Source organism: Sinocyclocheilus grahami, unplaced genomic scaffold (assembly GCF_001515645.1).
Source record: "Sinocyclocheilus grahami isolate Dianchi unplaced genomic scaffold, SAMN03320097.WGS_v1.1 scaffold350.1, whole genome shotgun sequence".
Classification (NCBI taxonomy): Eukaryota; Metazoa; Chordata; class Actinopteri; order Cypriniformes; family Cyprinidae; genus Sinocyclocheilus; species Sinocyclocheilus grahami.
Genome location: NW_015505529.1, coordinates 112,536 through 139,384, shown reverse-complemented (window position 1 = coordinate 139,384; position 26,849 = coordinate 112,536). Strand labels below are relative to the sequence as shown.

The window sequence follows — 26,849 nt, the reverse complement described above, 5'->3', positions numbered from 1 at the left end:
GATGGATGCTTTCTAATCTATTGTTCTCGACATGCCAGCATTGTTGCACATTTTTGATTGAATGCGTCTTCGTTTTGGACTCGCATGGTAATTACTGCTTGCAAATATTGCAGATAATTGCTTGTTTTATCAACAAAATGAGAATTAAAATTCATTGTTTTCTTTCTAGAGTGCAAAGCAAAATTCATGTTTATTTTGGTATCGTTGGATTGCCTTGAAAAGAAAATGTCCTGTCTGCTTTTCTGTGTTACTGTGTTTAGGGGAATAAAACCAGATTTTTAACTATTTGCATTTTCATCTGATCCGATTTGAACTCAATTTTTCCTTTTATAGAAAAGCCACGGATGTTTTTTCAAAGGCAGGGACTATATCTGAAACATCACAAAGGAGAAACGAAGCCTATTTCAATCTGATATACTGTAGATTTTAAAATGAATAATTACTCATTAGTGCCTTTCTCATCATTATGAAGATTGGTCCCAGCATGACACCATCTAGTAGTTACTGGGGTTTTTTCCATTCCAGCCTTTTTATGGAAGCCAATCAAACACTCAACACATTATAGATATCATTCCAGTCAAGAGGGCCCTTAAGACCAGCAGTTTCGTTGCAGCGTTCTTTAAGCATGTAGATTTGTGTGAATATGGGGCTTTTGAGACTGTTGAGTAACTTCCTGGATGATTTTTGGAATGAGTACAGGAGATGTTTTGACCTGACAAGCAAGACTCAGGAATAGAGCGCGCACCCTGAAAGCAGACCTTCTGCTAAATGAACACAAATACACATTAGTGTTCTCTCGCACTAAATATTACATGCAGCAGCCCGTCTGTCATAATCCATATCCTGCTACAGAACATTCTTCAGCTGCAGGGTCAAGCCCATGAGCCCCTAGGGGCTAGTTTCCCAGTCACTGTTGTTCATGGGAAAGTCGTGCAGTATCCAGCAGCGTCTCAAGTAAGCTCCTGTTAAAGGCACTGTTAAAATGTCCTGAATCATCATTATTGTGATAGCTGAAAATGTTCAGGATGTTAAAATATTCACAGTGTGTTCATATGCAATTAGAATTTGCATAATTTGCATGTCCTTCAATTCTTAAACCAGCCTTTCTGTTGTTTTTGCTGGGTTTTTGTTTGTTTTCATTTTTGTTCATGTAGCCTTTTCCGTTGTTTTGGTTTGTTGTGCTGTAGTTTTTGTTTGTTTTTTTGTTTTTACTGTAGTACTGTGGTTTTGTTTTTTGAATTATTTTTATTATAAAATAATCTTATTTATTTTATTTGTACTGTGCACATAGTTAGCTAGCAGTTTTTTTTGTTTGTTTCCCTTCTCTTTTTCTAATTTTATACTTATTTGTGGAATTTTAGTCCTGTATTGTTTTTTTTCTGTTAGTTTGTATTTTTTTTACTGTGCTTTTGATTTTTGTTTTGCATTGTGGTTATGTGGAATTTATTTATTTATTTATTTATTTGTACTGTGTCTTTGATTTGTTTTGTGTTGCATTGTGGTTTCGTGCTGTTTTGTTTGACTTTTGTTTGTTTTGTAGTTTTTTGTCTTGTGGTTTATTTATTTTTTTCATTTAGATGCGACAGCCTTATTTTGCTTTGTTCTGTTAATTTCTTCTCTACGTTTTGAATGATTTTTTTCTTCATTCTCACAGGCACCTCGTTGGACTCTGCCTTCAACCTAAGCATGAATATTTAACTTGAATGTCATATCTTTTGTGGTTTTAGATGACTTCATCCAGCCTTACAGTAATGTGTAACCTATTCTATTAGATGCTGAAATCATTGTGGTGAATCATTCAGATGATTCAGTCATGCTTCCTGAGACAGCCCATAATTTGATATCTATTCCAACCAGAAAAATAACTATTACATCATCTATTCCATATATGACGCCTGGTTACCAGTGATGAAATATGTTCGTGGAAACTACTATTTCCATATTTTATTTTAAGATTCATGAGCTACGATCTTGGAATTATGGCACATCTGTTATATGTACTTTCATGACTTGAGAGAAAAACAACTCATACATTTGATGTATGAGGAGGAGCTAATTTAGTGAATAATAATCTGAACTGTTAACTTGAATGTTTTTTTTCCATCAAGGAAATAATGGCCATAGACCAAGGCCCTGAAAGTCAGTTTGACCTGCTCTTGCTGTCACTCTAGTCTAGTGTATACAAAGACACTTTGGAGAAGAAAGTGACAGATGAAATAAGTTCTATTAAAGATTTTTGTGCCACAGTTGCAAGCCTCAGGGGATTTAATGTGACATGTGACCACCCTGGTGTCCTGGTTCAGAGCGTAACCATCCTCCAGCCTGACATTGAGGGTTAGCATGTACAGAACAGCCTCAATCACTGTTACCGCTTTCATTCTCTAGAGAGGATGTGCACTATGTACTATCCTTTCTGAGTGCGTAACAATCAATATATTGCAGTGTTAACCACAAAGCAACGGGGCCATTTTTACATAATTCAAACCAATTTTCTTTCAAATGGTCTGACAAGAATGGACAATAAGAGGTTCCCATCACCTCCACACAGGGCTTACAGACCATCTTCATTAAATGGAGACTGTGGATTCTGTTTTAAGTGGCAAGTGAAGGTGACCTGGTGATCTTCTAAAGTCAGATTATTTCCTCCATTTGTTCCTTCTCCAGGAAGCTAGTTTATTTGTGTTCAGTTGAGGTAACAGTAAAAGACATTCAACAAAAATTTGAAAAGTTAATGTGATTTGCAAACACACTGTCTGCTCAATTCTTTCTCTCACTCCATACTTTTTGAGAGTGTGATTGCATAATTTCATTAAACCATCTGCCAAACAAGAAACTACTGTGGGTAACAACATATGCCAAAGCTGTATATAACTGGCTAGGAAACAATTTTAAGATATTACTGACGTGAAGTTGCAGCATTTTTGGGTGCACATGGCATGCTTTTTCAAATTTTTGCTGTAGGAGTAGTGCTGAGTTTATTCTGTCTGTCATTTCCTTGCATTATGACACTAGGGATAATAATCTAACTCTTTTTTTTTCTTTCCTTGACACATCCCGTCTGGGATGTCTGAAGTGCCTTAAAATGTCAGGGTTTGAGCTTTGTTTTCCTATTGTTTACATATTTGCTGAAGATAATGACTGTTTAACCAATAGCATTGTACATAACCAGACGTCACGTGCAAGGTGATGTGGGATCTACAGAGAATGGTCATAAACTGTGAGATATAAACTCTTTGCGAGAGAAATTATTTGTGAGACAAAAAGTTGCAGTTACCTTTTTTGTTTTTTCAATCCGTGGCAGAAACTGGCTTCCATGGATTTGTAGAGAGCACATCAATAGGAAAACAAAGCCAAAACATGGATATAGGGCTTATTTTAGGCCTAATTTAGGCCATTTATAGAAATCCCAGCAAGGACATGTCTTGGAAAAATTGGACGTGTGGTCATCCTACAATTAGTAGAATTATTAAATGTTTTTTCATAAATGTGTTCAATTTCACTGAATAAAACTTTGCACACAGTTTTTTCGACAAGAGGGCTCTTAAAAGTGTAAATAAAGTCATTAAATTAAGCTTAATTTGAAGTGTGATGTTTTCTATGCTGTCCTTATTTTGCTTCCATTCAGGTTTTTCCAGCCATCAATTTCAAAACAGAAAGTGTCAAGCTTCGAAAGGCCAAGTAGCCTAAACATTTATAAAAGCTGCCCATTATAAATTCATCTAACTGACTGCAATCTTAAAAACGCATACAACACAAAATCCATCTCGCTGACTCGGAAAAGTGCGTAAATGTCAAATTCACCATCTTTTTATACTACAAATGTGTCGGGGGAGTTTCTGCAGGATAAATGATGCTGTTATTTTCCTACCTCTTCGACTACTGGATGATATAGAAAGCACAGGAGAGGGTGAAAGGCCTTCACATTTGGGTTATTTTCATTCCAGACTGCCAAAGCTAAACGTAGAGGACAATACATTATACCTGACAGAAATAGCTAACAGTGGGCTGAGAGTGTTTTGAGAGCCCATTTCTGTTTATAGCATGAAAACCGGAGCGGGAATAAACCAGCATCTGACCCATAAATCACATACGACAGCGGGATTTGACGCATCTGTAGGTGGAAATCAAGCCGTATTGATTTGGACTGTAATTTACCAGCAAATTAAGTAACAGTGCCAAAGAGTCAACATAATAGGCAGAATTTCATTAGCTGTATGATTTGCTCCCTGTTCTCTAAAGCAGTTTGTTTGAGCTGATTGGTGATATCGGGATGTATATGAGGAGAGAATACTGACTGAGAGACTGTCATTGAAACACTATAAGAACAGCGCGCTCCTCTGAATTTAATCGCTACTAAATCTACACGGAATCGTCTTGTTAGCCGTCTTCAAACGCCTGTTCAAACTTATTGTTATTGGCAAAACATGACGACGCAATCTCCATCATGTCAGCCCAAATCATGCGTTTCAGTTTGCTTCTAGATCACGACGTGTTTGCATAGCAATCCTACGGTTGCCATGGAGACCCCTGTTCCTCTCTGCGCCGCATCCTGGGTAATTAATGGATGATCACACCTTGACGACACACCAAATCTGGTGCGGAAAATTAAATCGGCAGAATTAAGCGCATGTAAATGTCGTATTACAAACAATTAGAGAGGTTAACAAAAGAACGACCCCGAGCCTGCTGCTTTTACTTTGGAGTCATTCTAGGAATGTACAGACTCCAAGTGTTGTTTTTACAGACATAAATGACATGCGTTTCAGTCAATTCTGTCACGTGTAGGCTACTGCAGAGTGGTATTGAAGTAAATAATCAGGTTTTCAGCCGCCAGGACAAGCAAATCAATATCAAACATTCCCCTAAGTTAGCCTATATCGCGCTAGATGTATCTGTCATGCATTATCACTAGTTCTGTCAGGACCACTATCGTCAAAGATGATAGATACTTAGCATACAGTTTGGATTGGCGGTATGGTTCTGTTCTGGGCAAGAACTCCCTGCGCCTCCATGCAGCCTAGCATGGATGAGAGCAAGGAGAGCAGCAATAACCCCCCAGGGTAAACAGAACTAACATAAATGTATTGCAGATATTGTTAAGTTCAATCATTTTATGTACACATTTTAGAATTAGTCTGATTCAAGGAGAATCAGAAGGCTGAATCCTGACTGACTGAGGAGGAGTTGGGGATGGAGGAGGGTAATTAGCTATTGAGCAATGCGAAAACTGCTGATAATACTGAGGGACCTTATATATGAATGCTTAGATAGATGTCGTATTCCCATAGGTAGATGGGGATCAGCTGAGAGTCAGCTGATTAACTAACGTGACCTGCCAGAACTAACGCTATGCTTGATATTTCTTTGTCAGGAAACATCCTGTCATGGTGGGCCTTTGTTTAAAGCATGCACTTTACAAAAGGACGCCGTACATTTCTAGAAGAACAAGGCAAATGTATAGCCTCTACATTATGAAGTGAAAAATGGGGGTTTTCCAGTAGGCCAATAATTAAAGCTCTGTTGCCCCCTCTTGTGTGCAGTTCATGCAGTGAATTCGAATCATTGTCCTCAAGTTCTAGTTCATGTGGAAGAATAGCACAAGTGATGTAACCGGGATGAGAATCTGGAACGATTCCAGTCCCTTAAGATTCTATTTACGAATTGTTTAGCACTTTTAAATAATAGCCTATATATGAAAAAGAAGTGTTCCTTTGTTAGATGATGAGAGAATTTTAATAGCATTTTTACTGTCTTTTTGCAGCTTTTTAAAGCTGACAAAACACAACAAACAATGAGGTAAACTAAATTTCTGTCATTATTTATCAAATTTTACTGACTAGGACTGAGCGCATAATGTGCATCTAAAGATAAACGTTGTCATATGAACAACCAGTCAGTAACAACGCTAAAATTATTCTCATTAGTGAGTTAGGCCTCTAAGCTGTATGTTTGATTCATTAAAAAGAACCAACTCATTAAAGTTGTTCATTCGCTTTTGATTCAGTAGCAATATTGTGGCGTCAGTGTCACAATGCCGTACTAAAATGTCCTAAATAAGAATTCAGAATCATTAGATGGACATTCAAGAAAAATAAAATGTTTTCATATTTGTTTGCTAAGATTTGCCAAGCAAATTAAGGCCTAGTACCCCAAGTTGGTCTGTACTGTCAGTACAGTAGTTGATCAAATGTGAGCTGTGCTTTAAAATAGCACTGTAAAAAAAAATGTTCTAAGTTGTAAATAAAACAAATATTTTTGGATTATTTTTTACAAGAAAACACTGGGGGGGTTTTCTAAATAAATTTCGGATTTAATTTATTGTTACTTGACATTTCTTTGCAATTATTTGTGAAATTTACTAGCAATTTCTGAGTTTGTTCTAAAATAGTTTCAACAACATTTTATGTATATTGTGTCAATCAATTTCATTTAATGAAAATCCTGACTGTTCTGGCACATGCTGAACATATTCCTCAAGTTCCTATTTTGTAACTATTCTCAAGAAGTAAAGCTCTCTATTGTATTTAGGTCATCTAGCTGCAGATTTCAACCCTTCCACTCATATGCTTCATCTAATCAGTAAGCTTTTAAGATGGTGAAACTTTGCCACATTGACCTGCTAGCAACACAGCTGCAGCAGTGGGACCGTCCCCTGCCTTGTCTGTGCCTCACTGCAGATGAGGTCTAAGGAGATCATGGACGTTTCAAGTCCCAGGACTGAAACTTCATCAATGGAGCCTAGTTCCAAGCTTTTCTGCTGCAGATCCGTGAGGCGTTGCATCCCTCTGGTATATAGACAGGAGCTCTACCACATCCTGTGCATGACTGGACCCCTGGTATGACATTTTTTCTCTCTCACTTACGCTCATGTATGAATATAAAATATTAATCTATTCATGTTAACATAAAGGAAACTTTGGAAGTTTTATATCAATTTCACCTCATGTGGTAAAGAATGAATCTGCAATCCAGAAAAACAAAGAACTGCCATTATTTCCTCCATATACGTAGCTCAGTGCTCTCATATACTTCTCATCCACTGAGAATTCTCAGGTTGTCATTCCAGGTTGCATCGCGCATTCTGAATTATCTCCTGCCATTTGTCATAACAATGTTTTGCGGTCGCCTGGGAAACAGTGTGCTGGCTGGTTATGGAATGGCCTCAGCTGTGAGTTTATGTTTTGCTCTGCTTATTGTTTCCCTGGAGTGTTACATACTGTTTGCTTTGAGGTAAAACAGAAAAACTGGTGTATGAAATGCAAATGTTGGCACAGTATTGTAAAAGTTCAGCCATCAGGGGTTTGACATATCACACGCCTTTGTTTTTGAAGCTTGTGTATTGAAGTAGTTCAGAGCATGGCTGAGAAGAAGCTGATGCCTGTTATTCTGATTCATCAGACGATAAACATAACAACTGCAGCTACAGGTGGAGGTCTTGCATTGGCGGCTGACACCCTTATCTCTCAGGTATGAAAATATGTATGGATATGCAGTGGGGTCCAACAGGATGAGACCACACCAGAGAGCTGGGATTTAAACCTAAATTGAATTAGGGGGGAAAAAAAGATAAATAAAACATTGGACCCCCTGGATCTCCTGCAATGAAACATGAAATACATAACATTCTGCTGAAATTCTAAATTTGGTACCATATGAGACATTCAGGAATACAGAATACATTTGAAGTGTCTGAGTTCTGATCTCATGTTCTTGTCAGACCTACGGTGGGAAGAACCTGCGCCGTGTTGGCATCATCTTGCAGAGGACTGTCCTGATCCTCCTGATCTTCTGTTTGCCCTGTTGGGGTCTGCTCATCAACACCCAGCCCCTCCTCCTGCTGCTGGGTCAAGATCCAGAGGTGGCCAGGTGATTCACTGCAAAAAAAAAAATTTAATTCAAATATTTTTGACTTCTTGTTCAGTAGAATATCTAATCATATATAATATTTTAAATTTATTTAATTTTTGTTCATATTAAAAATGTTGTAAGATATTAAAACATATTTAATTTGATCTATTTTACCCTATTAGCATTGTGCTTTTTCTTGTTTTAAAGGAATCTTTTAATGAACATTTGCTGAGTATTTACTTACCCTCAGGCCATCCAAGATGTAGATGAGTTTGTTTCTTCATCTGAAAAGATTTGGAGAAATTTATTCACCAATGGATCCTCTGCAATGAATGGGTGCCATCAGGATGAGAGTCCAAACTGCTGATAAAAACATCCCAGTAATCCACAAGTAATCCACACGACTCCAGTCAATAAATTAATGTCTTGTGAAGCGAAAAGCTGTGTATTTGTATATATATATAAGTATCATTAAGGTGTTGTAACTTTAAACTTTCACTTCTGGCCAAAATACCAATCCATAATTCATAATAATGCTGGATTACAAACATGCAGCTTTCACTTCACAAGATATTAATTGATGGACTGGAGTCATGTGGATTACTTCTGGATTATTGTGATGTTTTTATCAGATGTTTGAACTACAGTATATTTTCAGCAAAACGTCTAACACAATGTATTGATTGCTTTTATGCTAAAAACAAGAAAAACAAATATTTTTCAGTGGGAAAAAGTTTCAAGATATATTCTCTAAAACAATTTGCTTCAAGAAAATGTATCTTGTTTTAAAGACGTTTATGTTTTACTGGATAACAAAACAAAAATATTGATTTATTTATCGGCCAACAGTAGGTTGCGCTAAAAAGTAAGTGGTGAATGGCTCATTGTTTACTGTTTAGAATGAATAAATCATTTTGACAAGAACCAAAAAAAGCAATATTTATTCATGTTAGTGTAAAGTTATAGATCCCCAAGGTTTTGTACAAACAAGATATTATCTGAGAATGACAGTCCTCCCTATCTCTAGCAAATATATATTTTTCTAAATAAATCTTGACAATGTTGTTAAATGAGGCATTTTAATGTGCACAGGCACACGTTGTAATACTTAATTTAGATGCAGGCCAAGATGGAAATGACACTGCGCAGCAGATTTATTCTGCTGTATGATAACTCACAGCTCTCTTTTTTAAATCATTCATGTTTCCGTGTCCTCTATTTCACAGTTACAAATGTGCTTCTTTTCAGGATAGCTCAACTCTATGTGGTTTATTACCTGCCAGCAGTTCCAGTGAGTCATAAAAAATAGCATAATTTTCCTCTTGCCAGCACAGTTACATAATTTACATGATATAGCTTGAAATATGATACATATACAGGTGCATCTCAATAAATTAGAATGTCGTGGAAAAGTTCATTTATTTCAGTAATTCAACTCAAATTATGAAACATTGTGTATTAAATGAATTCAATGCACACAGACTGAAGTAGTTTAAGTCTTTGGTTCTTTTAATTGTGATGATTTTGGCTCACATTTAACAAAAACCCACCAATTCACTATCTCAACAAATTAGAATATGGTGACATGCCAATCAGCTAATCAACTCAAAACACCTGCAAAGGTTTCCTGAGCCTTCAAAATGGTCTCTCAGTTTGGTCCACTAGGCTACACAATCATGGGGAAGACTGCTGATCAGACAGTTGTCCAGAAGACAATCATTGACACCCTTCACAAGGAGCCACAAACATTCATTGCCAAAGAAGCGGGCTGTTCACAGAGTGCTGTATCCAAGCATGTTAACAAAGTTGAGTGGAAGGAAAAAGTGTGAAAGAAAAAGATGCACAACCAACCGAGAGAACCACAGCCTTATGAGGATTGTCAAGCAAAAGCGATTCAAGAATTTGAGTGAACTTCACAAGGAATGGACTGAGGCTGGGGTCAAGGCATCAAGAGCCACCACACACAGACGTGTCAAGGAATTTGGCTACAGTTGTCGTATTCCTCTTGTTAAGCCACTCCTGAACCACAGACAACGTCAGAGGCGTCTTACCTGGGCTAAGGAGAAGAAGAACTGGACTGTTGCCCAGTGGTCCCCATCTTCAACCAGCAGAGTTTCTCTCTCTCTCTCTCTTTTCACACAGGCTATGTTTTTGCATCAGCTGCAAGTAGCCTATCTCCAGAACCAGGTATGCAATCTTTTTTTGGCAGATAAGTGCAGATAAGCACCTTAGCTGAGTTCTTCAAAAAGCATTGTTGCATGCAATATCTTAAAACCTGCAGAGCTGTGTAACTTTCACAGTCAGCCTCCAACTGTCACGGTATGATCTTTATTGGCAGAGATCATCTCGCTGTATGATACAGAGTGACTTCATATGTGTCACTCAATGTAATTTCACAGCAGTGACAATAGATCCAAAGAATGGTTTAACAGTGGTTGTTTTGGGTCTGTAGGGAGTGATTCTGCCTCAGATGTATGCAGCCATTGCAGCCAACATTGCAAATGTAGTGACAAACTACATCCTTCTGAACTGGTTGGACCTTGGGTTATAGTAAGTTTGAAGGGTTGTAATCCCTGTCAATCATTTATACACAGTTGTGCTGTATTGGTTATTTACGCAACAGTTCCGGTTCTCGAAACAGATTGAACATATTTAGTCGTGCAGTAATGTGACTACTTGAGCAGTTAAACTGTTTATTCAATCGATTCATTCGAAGACACTGATTCATTTAGGAATAAATCAAGTCACTCTCTTTATGAGCGTGTTATTGCATCCTTCACTGAATCAATTTGATCAAAAATGTTGATGAGTGAGTCATTGCATCATTCACTGAACCAATTCATTCAAAACACTGATTTAGGAATGATAGTCTCTAATAGTTGCGACACGATTCTATGAAAATCATTCTAAGAAAAAAAATCATGCTTTGGCAAGTCATAATTATGACTTTAAAAGTCATAATTGTGAGATGAAAAGTTGAAGTGATGGGCTTAAAGGTCAGAATTATGACATACCAAGTTGAAATTTTTACTTTAAAAGTCATGAGATAAAAAGTCAAAATTATGACTTAAAAAGTCATTTTTGCTTTTTTATCTCATAATTTTGACTTATTGTCATAATTATGATATTTTTGTCAAAATTCTGAATATAAGCATATATTCAAATCAAAATTTCTGATGTAGTCATAATTATGACTATTTCATGATATCAACTTTGTGTCATAATTGCGCCATGTAAAGTCATTATTTTGACTTTTCGTCTCATAATTATGACTTACCACAGCATGATTTTTTTCTTATGTGGCAGAAAAAGGCTACCATATGATTCTGCTATGGCTCTGTTTGGAACTATTTTTGTTTGCAGAGTAAAAATACTAAGTAAAAAAAATGACATGGGTGGAGTTTGTCCTAGTCCAGCTCCACCTCTACGGATCTAATGGGTGGAGCTTGACCTAATTAGATTTAGTGATAGGGTTAGGGTGTGGCTGGACCTTCAAGCACCAGCCATTACATCCAAAGAGGGGGAGCTGAATGTTAAGCTCCACCCATTGGCTATGCACTGACCACATTGTATCTAAAGTGTAATAAGTTATTCAGTAATAATCGTAGTCATAATCGTACTCTGATATTCGGAACAACTACACTTGTTTTAGTCTGATACTGCTTAAATTTGAATCCGTACAAGGACATGCAACTACTGTATAATTTCTACAGTCGTGTATTTTTCTGGCTTTTGTATTTCAGTGGATCTGCTGCTGCCAATACCATATCTCAGGTCTATATTTGTGTTTTCCTCTATTTATATATTCGCTGGAAGAAGCTCCATGTTGAAACATGGGGAGGTGAGCTAACTAGCTAGTTAAACTTACAGATAAACCAGACAAACTTACTATATTGTTCACATACTGTAAATGCATAAAATACCACTCTATGTCTGTGAGAGCTTTCTTTGCTCTCCACAGGCTGGTCATGTGACTCACTGCAGGAGTGGGATGGATATATGAAACTGGCCATCCCCAGTACCATGATGCTCTGCTTTGAGTGGTGGATTTATGAGGTTGGAGGATTCTTAGCAGGTACTTTCTAAAGACTAAAATCGAAAACAAACCTTTGTGTTAATACACAGAAACCACTGCCTGTAAACTGAAATTGAATTATGTATTTTATTAGGTCTAGACATGAAGAATGGCCTCCAATTAAAATGTCTGTTTGGATGTAGTGCTTAATGTGGTTTAAGGTTATTAATTTCAGCCACAAATGATTTTTCATGCATGATTGCTTTAGGAAAAGAGAAAATGCTTGTGTAAAAGCTTTAACAGAGAGAAACCCCTTTAATGCAACATTATAATACTGTCAAACGCATTCCCTTATGTCCGTCTCTTTCAGGCATGCTAGGAGAGTTGGATCTGGCAGCTCAGCATGCAGTTATTATGCTGGCTTTTATAAACTACATGGTAATTTAAGTCCTAATTTCTACCCAATTATAACTTTCCCAAAGGAAAATTAACAGATGCTTCCATTTTCCTACTATGTCCCTTATCAAACAATGATTTACTTGATACATTATCAGACAAACAAAGTATATGAAATTTATTAGAGAACTCAGCCGGTTCAGAGGTCAGCAAGATTTTTTTTTTTATTTATTGATGCTTATATTTAGCATGGATGCATTAAATGGATCAAAAGTTACAGAATAGACATTTTTAATGCTGTTCTTTTGAACTTTCAAAGAATAATAACTGCATAACTGTTTCCATTGCTAATAACATGTTTCTTGAGAATCAAATCAGTCAGCATATTAGAATGATTTCTGAAGGATCATGTGACATGGCTGCTGGAAATTCGGCTTTATCAACACAGGAATAAATTACATTTTATAAAAAATATATTAACATAGAAAAGTGATTTTAAATGATAATAATATTTTAATGTATTTTTGATTTGAAAAAAATGTGTCCTTGGTGAGCATGTCTCTAAAATGACCCCAAACCTTTGAACAGTAATGTATTTTCCTGGGATGCCAGTTTCCATTAGGGATTCAAGGTGCGGCGTGTGTACGTGTGGGTAATGCACTCGGAGCAGGAGATATGGCCGGAGCGATCCGCACCAGCAAGGTGTCCCTCACCTGCACAGGTTTACAAACAGTCATATTCCTTTGAGACACATTCATCTTTCATTGTCTGCTCATGTCTGACACATCCTTTATCTTTTGGATGCAGTATATTAACATAGAAAAGTGATTTTAAATGATAATAATATTTTAATGTATTTTTGATTTTAAAAAAATGTGTCCTTGGTGAGCATGTCTCTAAAATGACCCCAAACCTTTGAACAGTAATGTATTTTCCTGGGATGCCAGTTTCCATTAGGGATTCAAGGTGCGGCGTGTGTACGTGTGGGTAATGCACTCGGAGCAGGAGATATGGCCGGAGCGATCCGCACCAGCAAGGTGTCCCTCACCTGCACAGGTTTACAAACAGTCATATTCCTTTGAGACACATTCATCTTTCATTGTCTGCTCATGTCTGACACATCCTTTATCTTTTGGATGCAGCTGCCTTGGCTGTTTTGCAAGGTCTTGTGCTTGCATCAACAAAAACTGTGATTGGTTTCTTATTTACATCAGACGGGTAGGTATTTGTTTTGCAAATCAGACTTGCAGTAATGATGTTCTTTAAACAGTACTGTACTGGTGATTGTGTCTTATTTTGTAGGCATATTGTGGCACTCGTCTCCAAACTCTTGAACGTCTATTGTGTGCTTCAGTTCTTTGATGGTCTTGTTGTGAGTACTTTACATTGCTATTATTTATTTTTATTTTTTTTCAGAAGAATTGACAAGTGATTTATTTTTATGCATGGCTTTAGATGGCTGTGTTTTCCAAAGGCACTGTTTTTTTTTTCTTTCTTAAAGTTAAGAAAAATCCAAAAATCAGTACTTTTTTTTTTAAGTTGAAAAAGTGTAGGCTATATAATAAAAAGTTATAAATAATACAAGATTAAAAGAAAATACTATTTCAGTCTTTCTACCTAAAGGTTTAATGTTTAATTCAATGTGTTACTTGCCATTTTTATGCATTTGTAAAATTTTATAGCAAAAAAATTAATATAAAGGAAATTTTACACCAATTTTTTTCGCAATAAATATATACATTAAATAAAACATGTATATTGAGTAATGAAGAATGTATCTTGAATGAAGTTTATTTTCTCACCCCATTGGTGAATTGTTTTTCTGCTTTTAAAGCATAATTTTAACAACAATATAGTTGCCAATGGGGTAAGAAAATATTTTCTTGGACAAAATCGTATGCACGTTTTGCTCCTTAAGTACATGTTTTTTGCAGTGTAATCATTTAAGTGTTTGTTTAGCTCAACTGGAAAGCACAAACAGATAAATTGTATAGTTTGAATGCACAGTCAGATAAATGCAAATTCTGTAAATGTAAATGTTTAAATGTATTCTTTTGTTCTGTCCTCAAGTGTGTCAGCATGGGTATTCTGTTGGGTTCAGGGCAGCAGAAGATTGCAGCTGTAGCTAATTTCTTTGGGTATTACTGCATTGGACTTCCACTTGGCACCTCGCTCATGTTTGCTGCGAAATTAGACGTTGTTGGTTTGTTTTCCTTCATTTTTTCATCCTGTGATCTTATTAGCAATTCAAATAAATTGTCACTCATTGTACTCGTTGATATTCTGTGACCTTGTCATCTTCTGTGGTCACCATGTTAGCATCTGGTTTCTAAATCATAATTTCATTGGGTTGAAGCACGTAGAGAACATCAGTGGACGCAGTACAGGTCCCTGCAGAATTGCATTAATGCATCTCGAGCACCCAGAACAGCATTCATTAAAACATTTCTGTAATGAGATAACAGCTGTCCTACAGCAATGTCCTCTCTTGCTTTCACAGGCTTTTGGCTGGGACTTCTCATTTGCGTATGTGTGCAGTCCAGTTTTTTCATTGCAGTCATTTTTAAGCTCAACTGGGAGCGAGTGACCAAAGAGGTATATTTCAGTATTTCAGGTGTGCTTCCTATTTTAGTTTTTTTGTAATCATCTTTTTAAGATGTTTAGTAAAAATGAATTACAATTCACAGTCTATTTTACTTCATAACGTGTTGAAAACAGATATTCAGTGAGGAAAAAAATATAGGGTGAGACTTGATTATGTCCATCAGGATTTGATCAGATTATGAAAAGTGTCTTTTACATACCCAAATGGATCCAGACTGAATGTGAGTTTGATAAAACAATGTCTAATTAGCTTAATTTTTTATTTATTTTTTTAAAGCTGTTTGTTAACATTATCCAGTAGCTTGTACTGCCCATATGATGTCAAAAATAAATAAATAAAAATAAATAAATATTAGATAATATTAAATAATAACTACACTGAATACATTATTTAAAAATATATATTTTATAGAAATTATTATTAGTATTATAAATTAAATTGTCATTATTATTATATAAATATGATTAATTTATTTATTAATATTATGAGTTTATTTACATTGTGAATTTTGACTTTTTATTCAGCTTTACACTGCAAAGACTGATGCGTTGTATGTATTGATTGTTGAGTAAAGCTGATAAAAAATAAAAAATAAAAGTTTTTGCTGTCTTGCAATTACAGTTATTTCCTTCCAGAAATGCAAGTGTAATTTTAGTTAAAATCTCCATGCTTTTAATTCTTTTCTGTTCTCATCAATTATATGGTATGATACATCCATAACATTTCAGGCAGTGGAAAGAGCTGGAAAGCATAAAATCCCTGCAATGTCAACTCCGGATAGTCTCAGAGCGAGGCACAGAGAGGTATGTCTGATGACTTTTACTGATCTTAACACAAAACATCTCTGGAAACTGAGCTTGATGTCTTGTCTGCTCTCAGAATGGGGATGAGTACATGAGCATGAACTCGAGTGATCAGAACGAGGAGCCAGACGTGGAGGAAAAGCTCTCTACCGCTCAGCTGATCCTCAGGAGGGGTCTGACCACCCTTGCTGCTCTTCTCATCCTAGCTGTAGGAATAGCCGTCCATCTCACTGTACCTTTACCTGAGGTGTCTTATGCTGTCAGAGCAAATACTACTTTGGACTCAAACTTTACTACGCCTACATCTCTCATCCATTCAACTTCAATCTCAATCTGAAAACCAGAGCCTAGAGCTGTAGCTGTTTGTACATACAGTATATCCCAGGTATTTTCTGTTTAGCCGTCTTAAGTGTCAATTTTTCAAAATTGAGATTTATACATCATCTGAAAGCTGAATAAATAAGCTTTCCATTGATGTATGGTTTGTTTGGATAGGACAATATTTGGTCGAGATTTGATGAAAATCTGGAATCTGAGGGTGCAAAAAAAATCTAAATATTGAGAAAATCGCCTTTAAAGTTGTCCAAATGAAGTTCTTAGCCATGCATCTTACTAATCAAAAGTTCAGTTTTGATATATGTACTGTAGGAAATGTACAAAATATCTTCATGGAACATGATCTTTACTTAATATCCTAATGATTTTTGGCATAAAAGAAAAATCTATAATTTTGACCCATACAATGTATTTTTGGCTATTGCTACAAATATACCCCAGCGACTTAAGACTGGTTTTGTGGTCCAGGGTCACATTTAATAATTTCTGAAGCATCACATACATGAGGTTTAAAACAATTAACAAACCAACAGAAATGCAAATATATTTGGTTTTAAGAATATTTCGTTTTATTGGAAAACAAAACAAAACACTGGTTAAGAAAGTACTATTTTAAAATGTTTTATCTCAAAACCTGCAGACGACTTCGTTTTTATATATATATATACTTTAGAAAATTAACTTTTCGTTTGTTTCGAAATTGTATATTTTATTTGCAATTTTTAAATCCCCAGCTGGCAGCAGCAGTGTTTACTGATGTTTTGGACTCTTATATTTGACTGAAATTGTTTGAGAACAACATTGATAGCATAATCTATCACATCTTTACCTTTTCCCCAGGGATTCATGGGGCAGAAAGTCATTTTTACGGTCACCTTGAATGAAACAATCCCATCTGCTGACCATGTTCTGCAGTAATGAGAAAGGAAAATGCCACAATCCTTAGAAAAAATCAGGGATTTGTAGCCTTTTCCTATTTTGCTCGTGTCCTCTGACACATTAAGCCTGACACATTAAGCCATTTATGATTCTTAAAAGAAACAAAATACAAAGCACTTTTTACATGTATTTTTAAACATCATAGCTTTGCATAATATGCAACAAATACAACTGCAAAGTTTTCAATCATGAGCAGTCTCTAAATCATATTTTATATAATCAGTCATTCCTGATTTGATTTGTTTTGATTAAAAAAAACAGATTAAAGGTGAAAATGATAAAACAGATGTTCTGATATTCATTCATCTTAAGCACACATTCTGAATATTTTAAACATAATTTTAAAAAGAATAAAAGGAGACATATTGGTGTATGCACAATATTTATTTGGCAAATAATGGAAAATTACTAAAATCAATCATGAGCAGTCTCTAAATCATATTTTATATAATCAGTCATTCCTGATTTGATTTGTTTTGATTAAAAAAAAACAGATTAAAGGTGAAAATGATAAAACAGATGTTCTGATATTCATTCATCTTAAGCACACATTCTGAATATTTTAAACATAATTTTAAAAAGAATAAAAGGAGACATATTGGTGTATGCACAATATTTATTTGGCAAATAATGGAAAATTACTAAAATAACTTACATGTATAATTTGTTACCCATCACACATTTGCAATATTAAAATTCATGAGTCCAGCTATAGGAACTCAGAGCAGCTGTTACAACATCTTTTTCTTTCTCTTTTTTAAATTATTTTTCTTGAAATCTTGCCAGAACTTTCAGCTTTGTGAACATCAAACTGGTTCAAAGGTTGGTGTGAGGCACTGAGGAGGAAGGGAAAACATGTTAATGTTTGCCTTTCTCCTTAAAAAAGTTATCCTTTTTATGAAATCGCATCTACTGTATATGATGGTCCAACACATCGTGAGTCTAATGTACGTTAGTTTAGGTATTAGTCACTCATGAACTTGATTCTTGGAAGCTGATTGATGATTCACTTATTTGTTTGTAAATGTTCTTGGCTGTGAGATGTACCATAAGAAGAAACAAACCAAAATAGATCTACAAATACAGTGACATTACTGGCAAACGACAATCAAAAGTCAGTTGTAATGATAAACAAATCTTGGCTTTTAAATGTTAAAGTCATATTTTGTGGCTCTGGGTTGAAAAGAGCAGCTGGATGAATCATTTCATATGGGCTAATGGAGGGGGATGTGGAAAAGAGGAAAGATAACATGTGAATGGCATGCATAAGGCAAAACATATTTGTTATTGTAATCTGAAGGTCATTGAAAGTGAAAAGGCCAAAGGTCATGTGGAGTATAAAAAACCTGAGAACGAGAGGATTTAGTAGCATAAGTTTATGCAAAGTGTATTTTTACACATTGTATTGTTTAATGTTTTTAAAGAAAGACATCTCTTATGCTCACCAAGACAATCAAAAATACAGTAAAAACAGCAATATTGCGAAAAATGATTACAGTTTAAAATGTTTTCTTTTTAAATGTATTTTGAAATGTAATTTATTCCTGTGATGGCAATGCTGGATTCTCAGCATGATTACTCCAGTCTTCAGTGTCACACGATCCTTCAGAAATCATTCTAATATGCTGATTTTCTACTCAAGAAACATTTCTTATCATCAATGTTGAAAACAGCTTTATTATTGCTTAATATGCTTAATTTTGCTCAGTGTGCACTGCTTAATATTTTTGTATAAGCCATAATACATTTCTTGCAGGATTATTTGATGAAATAAGAAGTCCAAAAGATCAGCATTTATTTCAAATATGTTTTTGTAACAATTTAAAATGTATTTAATGTCACTTTTAACCAGTTGAATGCATCCAATTGCTGAATAAAAGTAAAAATGTCTTTTGAAAAAAAAAAAACATTTGTAAGAATTTTAATAGTAATTTTTAGTATTTGTTTACTTGAGGAGTACTTTTTTTTTCATATGTATGCCAGAGAACACTCCACTAGTAAACGATCCACCAAGCTGTGATACAATAAGTCAATAATTTAAGTAACAATAAGTAATATGTAAAGCTTTTTTCAAAGTAGTAACTTTGTTGTTGTGGTGGAACTAGAGCCAACTGTAACTCAGGCACGGTTTCATAGTTAGAGCTGGAAGTCTTCTGCTGTTAAATACACTAAACTATACATTTTCAACTCAATACTGGCTATATTAAATAGAATCATTATACTTATTACACGTATGTGTTGTAAATACAGTTGTTAATCAACTTGTAATTAGATTTTAAAAATAAATGATTGATCTTGTGAAAAAATCTATCGTCACACAATGCAACTCTTTGCCAGGATTGCAAACATCCTCCTCCCATCCTGTGGATTAAATCAAAGCTTCTCATTGTCTTCACCTCAGTTAATCAGTAAGCTTTCAAAGGTGCTGAATGCGGACCTGAAGAATGAACAGCCGTAGAAGGGTCCCTTACAGTCTATGAAGCAAAGCCAGGCCTCTTACAGTGTCTTCGAGGATCACTACTGAGAAGATCATGGACGCCTCGAGTCCCAGAACTGATGCCGTGTCAATGGAGCCCAGTGCCAAGCTGTTTTGCTGTGGTTTCGTGAGGCGTTGCATCCCTCTGGTGTATAGAGAAGAGCTATACCACATCCTGAGCATGACTGGACCCCTGGTGAGGAGTCTGTCACATACCCATCATGATAATGTGCTATGCTTGTTTTGTATGAATAGTAGAGAGCTGGCAGAGAAATGCAACCGCTTATACAAAAAAATTATCCATTACTGAACAGACCATGATCTGTTTTGGGTACAGTTTGTATTATGTCTTCATGCATGTCCATTTGAATATAAATGAATCCTGGATGAGTTGATTCTTGATTGTTAAATGTATCCATAATAATGAACGATATGTATAAAAAATATGCCTGTCATGAATAGATTAGAAATCACATTAAGAGCATGGGATATTTCCAAAAGAATATCAGTTAAAGAAATTAGTTTACAAATGAAATTCTCTCAAGAATCTTCACAGAGGTGCTTTGTTTTTCATCCATGTGACTGTGTACTTTCACAGCCATAATCCATGTGAGTCCAGAACTTTCATCTTCATTTTGTGCTAAATATTTCTTTGTTTGTATTCTTAGCTTGTGTGCCGGTTCCTGAATTTCCTCCTTTTCTTTGTGGTGACAATGTTCTGTGGCCGCCTGGGGAACACTGTGCTAGCGGGTTATGCCATGGCCTCAGCTGTAAGTCTGTTCGATTCAAAACTTCTGCCGGCCAATATGTGTAATGGACCACATTAATAAGATGTGCAATGTAGTTATAGAGCATTAAGCAAAATGTGTTCGATTTGTTTTTCAGACAATAAATGTGACAGCTGCAGCAACGGGGTTGGGACTTGCTTTGGCATGCGACACTTTGGTATCACAGGTGTGTTTTATAGACAAATATCACTCCAACTGCTTAATAAAATAATAAACCAAAAGCCTGAAATGAATTAAAAAAAAGAATTAAATAATGAAAGGACTACCGTGAATCACACAACAGTTTTTGACAGCAATGAAAATGAGGCTGTGAGGGACTTAAGTACAGTGTGTATAATGGCTTGTACTGTTGTTTAACAAAATACCGATTGTTCAGCTGACAAAATGTTTTTCCGAAAAAAACTTTCAGTGGACTAAAACTCCATAAACAGTTGTGAAAATTGTTATCTATCAGTTTTATTTAGTGCTTGTTGTTAGTTTATACGTGTGAAATTCAATATGGTGTCTAACCTTACTAAGGTCTATAAATAACGTGTCTTGTTTATGTTAAATACTTCAAAGGCATTAGAATACAAATGATTCTCCATTGTTATATTCAAGCATATTGCATGACGTCTTGCATTCCATATAGATGAAATGCTGTATGACATGCAAAGAAATCAACATAAAATAAATATTTCATTATAGATCAGTTAAAGTAATTGGTAAAAACAAGATTCTGTCATAACATTTATAGTCATAAATTTTTTTTAGGTTGATTCCCCTAATCCGTTAACACAGGTCAGAGTAAAGGGTAGGCTATAAAGCTGTTACTGAAGCAAAGGTAAAAAAAGCTAAAAGGTACATTTTTGTCCTTTATTTATCCCCATGATGGTATATACAGTAATAGTATCTTAAAAGCACATATTAGGACTTTAAATTACATATTAGTGTTTATTTACTTACATACCAAAAGAGTACATGTTAGTACCTTTTGAAAAGGTACTGTCCTAGTGACGGTTTTGTACCTTGTTTTCTGAGAGTGTATAGTAAAATAACTGATAGCTTACGTATGCAAAGAAATCAACATAAATAACATAAATATTTCATTATAGATCAGTTAAAGTAATTGGTAAAAACAAGATTCTGTCATAACATTTATAGTCATAAATTTTTTTTAGGTTGATTCCCCTAATCCGTTAACACAGGTCAGAGTAAAGGGTAGGCTATAAAGCTGTTACTGAAGCAAAGGTAAAAAAGCTAAAAGGTACATTTTTGTCCTTTATTTATCCCCATGATGGTATATACAGTAATAGTATCTTAAAAGCACATGTTAGGACTTTAAATTACATATTAGTGTTTATTTACTTACATACCAAAAGAGTACATGTTAGTACCTTTTGAAAAGGTACTGTCCTAGTGACGGTTTTGTACCTTGTTTTCTGAGAGTGTATAGTAAAATAACTGATAGCTTACGACAGTCTTTCATCTTGCCCTCAGACATTCGGGAGTAAGAACCTTCTCCGTGTAGGCGTCATCCTGCAGAGAGGCATCATAATTCTGACGCTCTTCAGTTTGCCCTGCTGGGCTTTGCTTGTGAACACCCAGCCTCTCCTTCTCTATCTGGGGCAGGACCCCGAGGTGGCCAGGTGACCGGCGCACTCTTTCTGAACATATTTGGATTGATATTGACTGTTGAATGCTGATGCACTAGAGTACACTATGGAGACTGACTGACTGACTGACACTTTCTCTCTCTCAGGATTGCACAGCTGTATGTGGTTGCATATTTGCCAGCAATTCCGGTAAGGTCCACTAATGGATGATTATGGATTGCATTTCCAGCCCAGATGAACTCAAATCAAATAATTCTTTGTATACATTGCTGTTCATCCTCATCCTGTCCCATGTCTATATTACAGGCCATGTTTCTGTATCAGCTGCAACTGTCATATCTTCAGAACCAGGTACATAAAATGATTTTTTTAAGGAAATGAACAACTTAATAACTGCATTCAGTTCTTGTACGTTGATATTGTCATGCTCATGAACCCTCTGTAGGGAGTGATCAAGCCTCAGATGTTCGCATCTGCAGTTGCCAATGTTGCCAATGTGATAGTGAACTACTTTCTGCTGTACTGGTGGGATTTTGGAGTCTAGTGAGTATAAATGTTTTCCATATTATTTATGTGTCTTTTCACATGTCTTTGGTTTTCAGTATTCTCATATTTTTCTGTTCATTTTTAGTGGGTCTGCTGCTGCAAATACCTTTGCTCAGGTTTTTAATTGTTTTGCCCTGTTTTGTTTCATCCGCTGGCGGAGGCTCCATGAAAAAACTTGGGGAGGTGAGTTTTGTGGATGTTACTTTGAAAGTGTAGTTTGCAAAGCTACCTGATTGCCTGTTTTTTTTAAACTGCCTACTACCTAGTCAAGCTACTTTTTGTTACTTTAGTCTTTTTCTTGAACAAAATAACGCTTTGAATGCTGTTTAGGGCAAACCATTTTCCTACAATAATTCGGATTTAAGCATATGACAGGGAGCATCGTTTGGAATGATTCGATTCACTAAATTGAAATAGACTTTCCATGGCCGTCTACTGGGAGTCGATTCACTGGAATAATTCTTGCGTAGGCCTATATATTTTTCCGCATATGGCAGAGAAAAGACGAGGCCATTAACTAAATCGAATAAGACTTTCCAAGACAATAAATTGAATCAGACTAACGCTTCTCACTATAATGAATCGCTAATAGGAAAGTTTCTGAAGAGCGTGTTTGTCTATTGTCTTGTTACTGGACAACCTACACAATTTAAAAAACATATCCTTCGTATAGCTGAAAGGTTAGTATACCGTCGCTACTCGCTACATTTGCGTATTTACTTCTGAATGCAGGTCCCTGTGTGAAGGTTGGTTGGGTCATGAAGGTTCAAAACACACTCAGACTTAGACTAATTTCTTACGGTTTTCCTTTTCCTCCAAAAGGGTGGTCTTCAGAAGCCTTGCAGGATTGGGGGTCCTACATGAAGCTAGCCATTCCCAGCACACTGATGACCTGTTTTGAATGGTGGATCTATGAAGTTGGAGGCTTCTTGGCAGGTACATTCCGTGGTTATAATAGTGAACTAAAACCGTAAAAATAAATGTAAAATATTGATAACAACTATTATAGTATATCAATAGTGGTAAAATAACAGTGGCGTATTCACAGTACAGAAAATAAATATGTTTATGTTTGTATACTTAACCAGTTTGCTTTTACTATTGTTTTTTCATTGAATCATTCCTTCATGAATAACTCTCCTCTTCCCATCAGGAATGCTGAGTGAGGTGGACCTGGCTGCTCAACACGTGGTTATCATGCTGGCATACATCAACTACATGGTGTGTTTGGATGATCTGAGAATATTCATATTATCCTAAAAAATGTGCCTTTTCCTTTTCATGATGGTGCTGTTTTTGTTCACCTCCTTTCTTATATGCCAGATCCCATTAGGAATGCAAGGTGCAGCGTGTGTTCGTGTGGGAAACGCCCTTGGTGCTGGAGAAACAGCTGCTGCCATCCTCACCAGCAAGGTGTCTCTCATCAGTGCAGGTAAAAACATTTGATATCAATCATCCGCAAGCCTGTCATAACACTTCAACAGTCATATGCAGCACAGATTGATGTCATGTAAACACATTCATTTTGTTCCCCAGCTGTTATAGCAATCTTTCAAGGTTTTGTTCTGGGCTCGACAAAAACAGTCATTGGCTACATATTCACTTCCGATGAGTAAGCCACTTATTTCATTTTTTCAAGCACCAAAAAAAGCCACTTATCTCATTATTTCAAGCACCAAAAAAATAACAAAATGTTTGTTGGCATAAGTACACTTTAACAAACCTATAAACACTCCTGTCTTCAAATTAAGAATTAAGACTTAGCAGAAACAATGTCAACAACAGCTGCCTTTCAATTTTCCGTTTTGTGATGTTTGTCATATTTAGGGCTATAGCAGAGCTTGTGTCTCACCTACTGAACATCTACTGCCCTCTTCAGTTCTTCAATGGAATACTGGTGAGTTCTACGCAACTTTTCTCATTTTTTAATTTTTTTACCAGTGACAGTATATAAATGGAGGAGAATGAACCACCTGTATTGAAATTAATGGGAGAATCTGTAATGCAGAAGTATAGGAGTGTAGGAATGAAAGTACTGACATTTTATATGTATGTTATTTTATATGCATTTTAATTCGATTTTCTTTATATTTTCAATACAATTGTTTTCATGTTTTTGTTAATTTTTAGTTTTCTTGTTAAAGTTTTAGTAATTTTGTTGTTTTTGTCATGTTTTTTTAAATGTCTGTATATTTTCATGAATTATTTTTAGTTGTTTTAGTTATTTTAGTACTTAGTTATTTCAAGTTGAACTAAAAAAAATGACTGAAATAAAATGTATGGATGTAATGTATATGTGCCTGTATGCAGTTCAAGTCAAGTAACCTTTATTTATAGCGCTTTTTACAATACAGATTGTTTCAAAGCAGCTTTACAGTGTTAAACAGGAAAATGGTGTGTCGATAATGCAGGAGGACAATAGTAAATAGTCAATTTTTCAGTGATGTCATCGTCCAGCTCAGTTCAGTTCTCTTCAAATAGTGTCTGTGCAATCAAGCAGACAATATTGCCAGAAATTATGTTCATATTATATTATATATCATTTTTGTTGGTTGTGTGTATATTATGAGTTCCTGCACTACAGTTTTCTTTTCTTTCAGGGTGTTGGCATGGGCATTCTTCTTGGCACAGGGCAGCAGAAGATAGCCGCTATTGCTAACCTCTTTGGCTACTACTGCATTGGACTCCCATCGAGCATTGTTCTGATGTTCACAGCTAAATTACAAGTTGCTGGTTCGTCTAAATGTGTCATAGTGACTCGTGTCACAATTACTGGTGTTCGATTACAGTGAACCTATTAATATCTACAATTATTTATTGTCTGCTCTTTCAGGCTTTTGGCTGGGCCTCCTCATTGCAGTATTTTTGCTAGCGATTTTTTTCATTGTGGCTATTTTTAAATTAAACTGGAAGAAAATGACAGAAGAGGTAAACATATCAGGTCTATTAAAACGGCACCTTTCTTCTTATTATACTCCTCATGATCATGTGCTGAGTTGACGATTAAAAGAGGTTCTTTCTCTTTTAAAGGCAATTGCGCGTACAGGAAAGAGTGCAAATGAAGCAGCAAATGGAGCAATGACCCTGAACCATCGCAACAGCTTCTACCAGGTGGTGCTCAATGCAGAGGTATTTTTTCTGTCTTTTGTAGTTTTTATTTTAAATAATCAACAAGAACTAGAAGTTTAATGCATTAACTAAAAAAAAAAACACACGAATGCATTCAATGATCTCTGCTGATTTGTACATTCATACATACACTTTTAAAGGGACGGTTCAACAAAAATAAAAATAGTTATTTGCTCATCCTCATGTTGTTCCCATGATACCTATCTATGACTTTATTTGCATTTCACAGAAGAGATTAAGATATTATGAAGAATGTTTCAACAGTTGTGTCCATATAATGAAAGATACATAATTGTACCACATTTACATTGATTGTGTTGACAAAAAACGCTTACAGTCTATCTTACAGTTTCAGAATGGGAATGGATACGTGGTTGTGAGCTCTCAAGACCAGGATGAGGGGCTCAACCATACTGTGGTGCATGAGGGGCCAAACGTGACTCAAGTGGAGGAAAAGCCTGCAGTTCTGCTCTCTACCACTCAGCTGATCCTCAGGAGGGGTCTGAGCACCCTCGCTGCTCTTCTCATCCTAGCTGTAGGAATAGGTGTCCATCTCACTGTGCCTTTACCTGAGGTATCTTATGGTGCTGGTGCAAATTTTACTTTGGACTCAAACTTTACCACAGCCACTCCCATCTAGTCAGTGAGTATCTTTTGAAACCTGGACCTCAGATAAATTCACTGTGAATATCTCTATGCTGTGAACATGAGAGGTAATGAAGAAATTGTATTGAATTAGAAAAGTAGAAGCATTTTCACATTGGTCTCAGGCTGTATATTGTTACCTAGACAGATGATTATATTTTTATTCTGTGTGCACTTGCTTTGTCCACAACATTAGGCCAAGTAGTAAGAAAATCGAGCATCTTAGCAGGAAAAGGTCTGTTCCCCAGTGACACAGTCATATAATCTCTTCAGTTGACATTTCTAGTTGGCTGGAGAAATGCTGCCAAAAAGAAGACATTCTATAAAGCCGCTGTCATATATTGAGAAATCTGTATTATTAAACATGGTGGAATGGTGGAAACTCGAAGCAAACGTCAATTGCATGCGGAACCTTCCTAAGGAATCCTGCCTGCCTATATTAAGGGGCTGTTCAAACAGAACACGTTTTTGTGTTTAAAAGTGTGAGTTGCAGGCCAGTGGAATGAAAAAAAGCATGGTCTAGAGCAGTGGTTCTCAAACTTTTTACAGCAGTGTACCCCCTGGGGCATTTAACATTCGTCTGCGGACCCCCTCTCTTCCACTTAGACCGCAGTCACACCTTTTCTATTAAAGGTTTGGATATCATGTATTTGATTTGGTTTTAATGTTACTTTAAGTTGGGGTAGAATTAAATGAATGCCAAAACTCAGAATTTTGTTTGTGTACCC

General features: G+C 35.9%; 2 protein-coding genes and 1 long non-coding RNA gene across 3 annotated transcripts; 2 read left to right on the top strand and 1 right to left on the bottom strand.

Annotated features, from left to right (window-relative positions):
- Nucleotides 1-6,695: 6,695 nt before the first annotated feature.
- Nucleotides 6,696-16,921, top strand: LOC107548544 (multidrug and toxin extrusion protein 1). The gene is made up of 18 exons (XM_016229260.1): nucleotides 6,696-6,836; nucleotides 7,067-7,168; nucleotides 7,399-7,467; nucleotides 7,718-7,866; nucleotides 9,097-9,139; nucleotides 9,991-10,035; nucleotides 10,301-10,398; nucleotides 11,592-11,689; nucleotides 11,810-11,923; nucleotides 12,234-12,301; nucleotides 12,872-12,980; nucleotides 13,402-13,477; nucleotides 13,562-13,631; nucleotides 14,330-14,462; nucleotides 14,760-14,854; nucleotides 15,593-15,667; nucleotides 15,744-15,926; nucleotides 16,844-16,921. Exons 1-18 carry the CDS (start codon nucleotides 6,696-6,698, stop codon nucleotides 16,919-16,921), a joined length of 1,746 nt encoding a protein of 581 aa, XP_016084746.1.
- A 764-nt stretch (nucleotides 16,922-17,685) lies between these two features.
- Nucleotides 17,686-23,224, bottom strand: LOC107548555 (uncharacterized). The gene is made up of 2 exons (XR_001604474.1): nucleotides 23,148-23,224; nucleotides 17,686-17,778 (listed from the first exon to the last, which is right to left on the bottom strand). It is a non-coding gene; the product is annotated as an uncharacterized lncRNA (long non-coding RNA).
- LOC107548554 (multidrug and toxin extrusion protein 1-like) lies at nucleotides 19,379-26,620 on the top strand. The gene is made up of 17 exons (XM_016229274.1): nucleotides 19,379-19,614; nucleotides 20,087-20,188; nucleotides 20,304-20,372; nucleotides 21,686-21,834; nucleotides 21,948-21,990; nucleotides 22,108-22,152; nucleotides 22,247-22,344; nucleotides 22,433-22,530; nucleotides 23,170-23,283; nucleotides 23,501-23,568; nucleotides 23,671-23,779; nucleotides 23,884-23,959; nucleotides 24,175-24,244; nucleotides 24,948-25,080; nucleotides 25,181-25,275; nucleotides 25,378-25,476; nucleotides 25,826-26,620. Exons 1-17 carry the CDS (start codon nucleotides 19,474-19,476, stop codon nucleotides 26,114-26,116), a joined length of 1,800 nt encoding a protein of 599 aa, XP_016084760.1. The 5' UTR covers nucleotides 19,379-19,473; the 3' UTR covers nucleotides 26,117-26,620.
- Nucleotides 26,621-26,849: the final 229 nt, after the last annotated feature.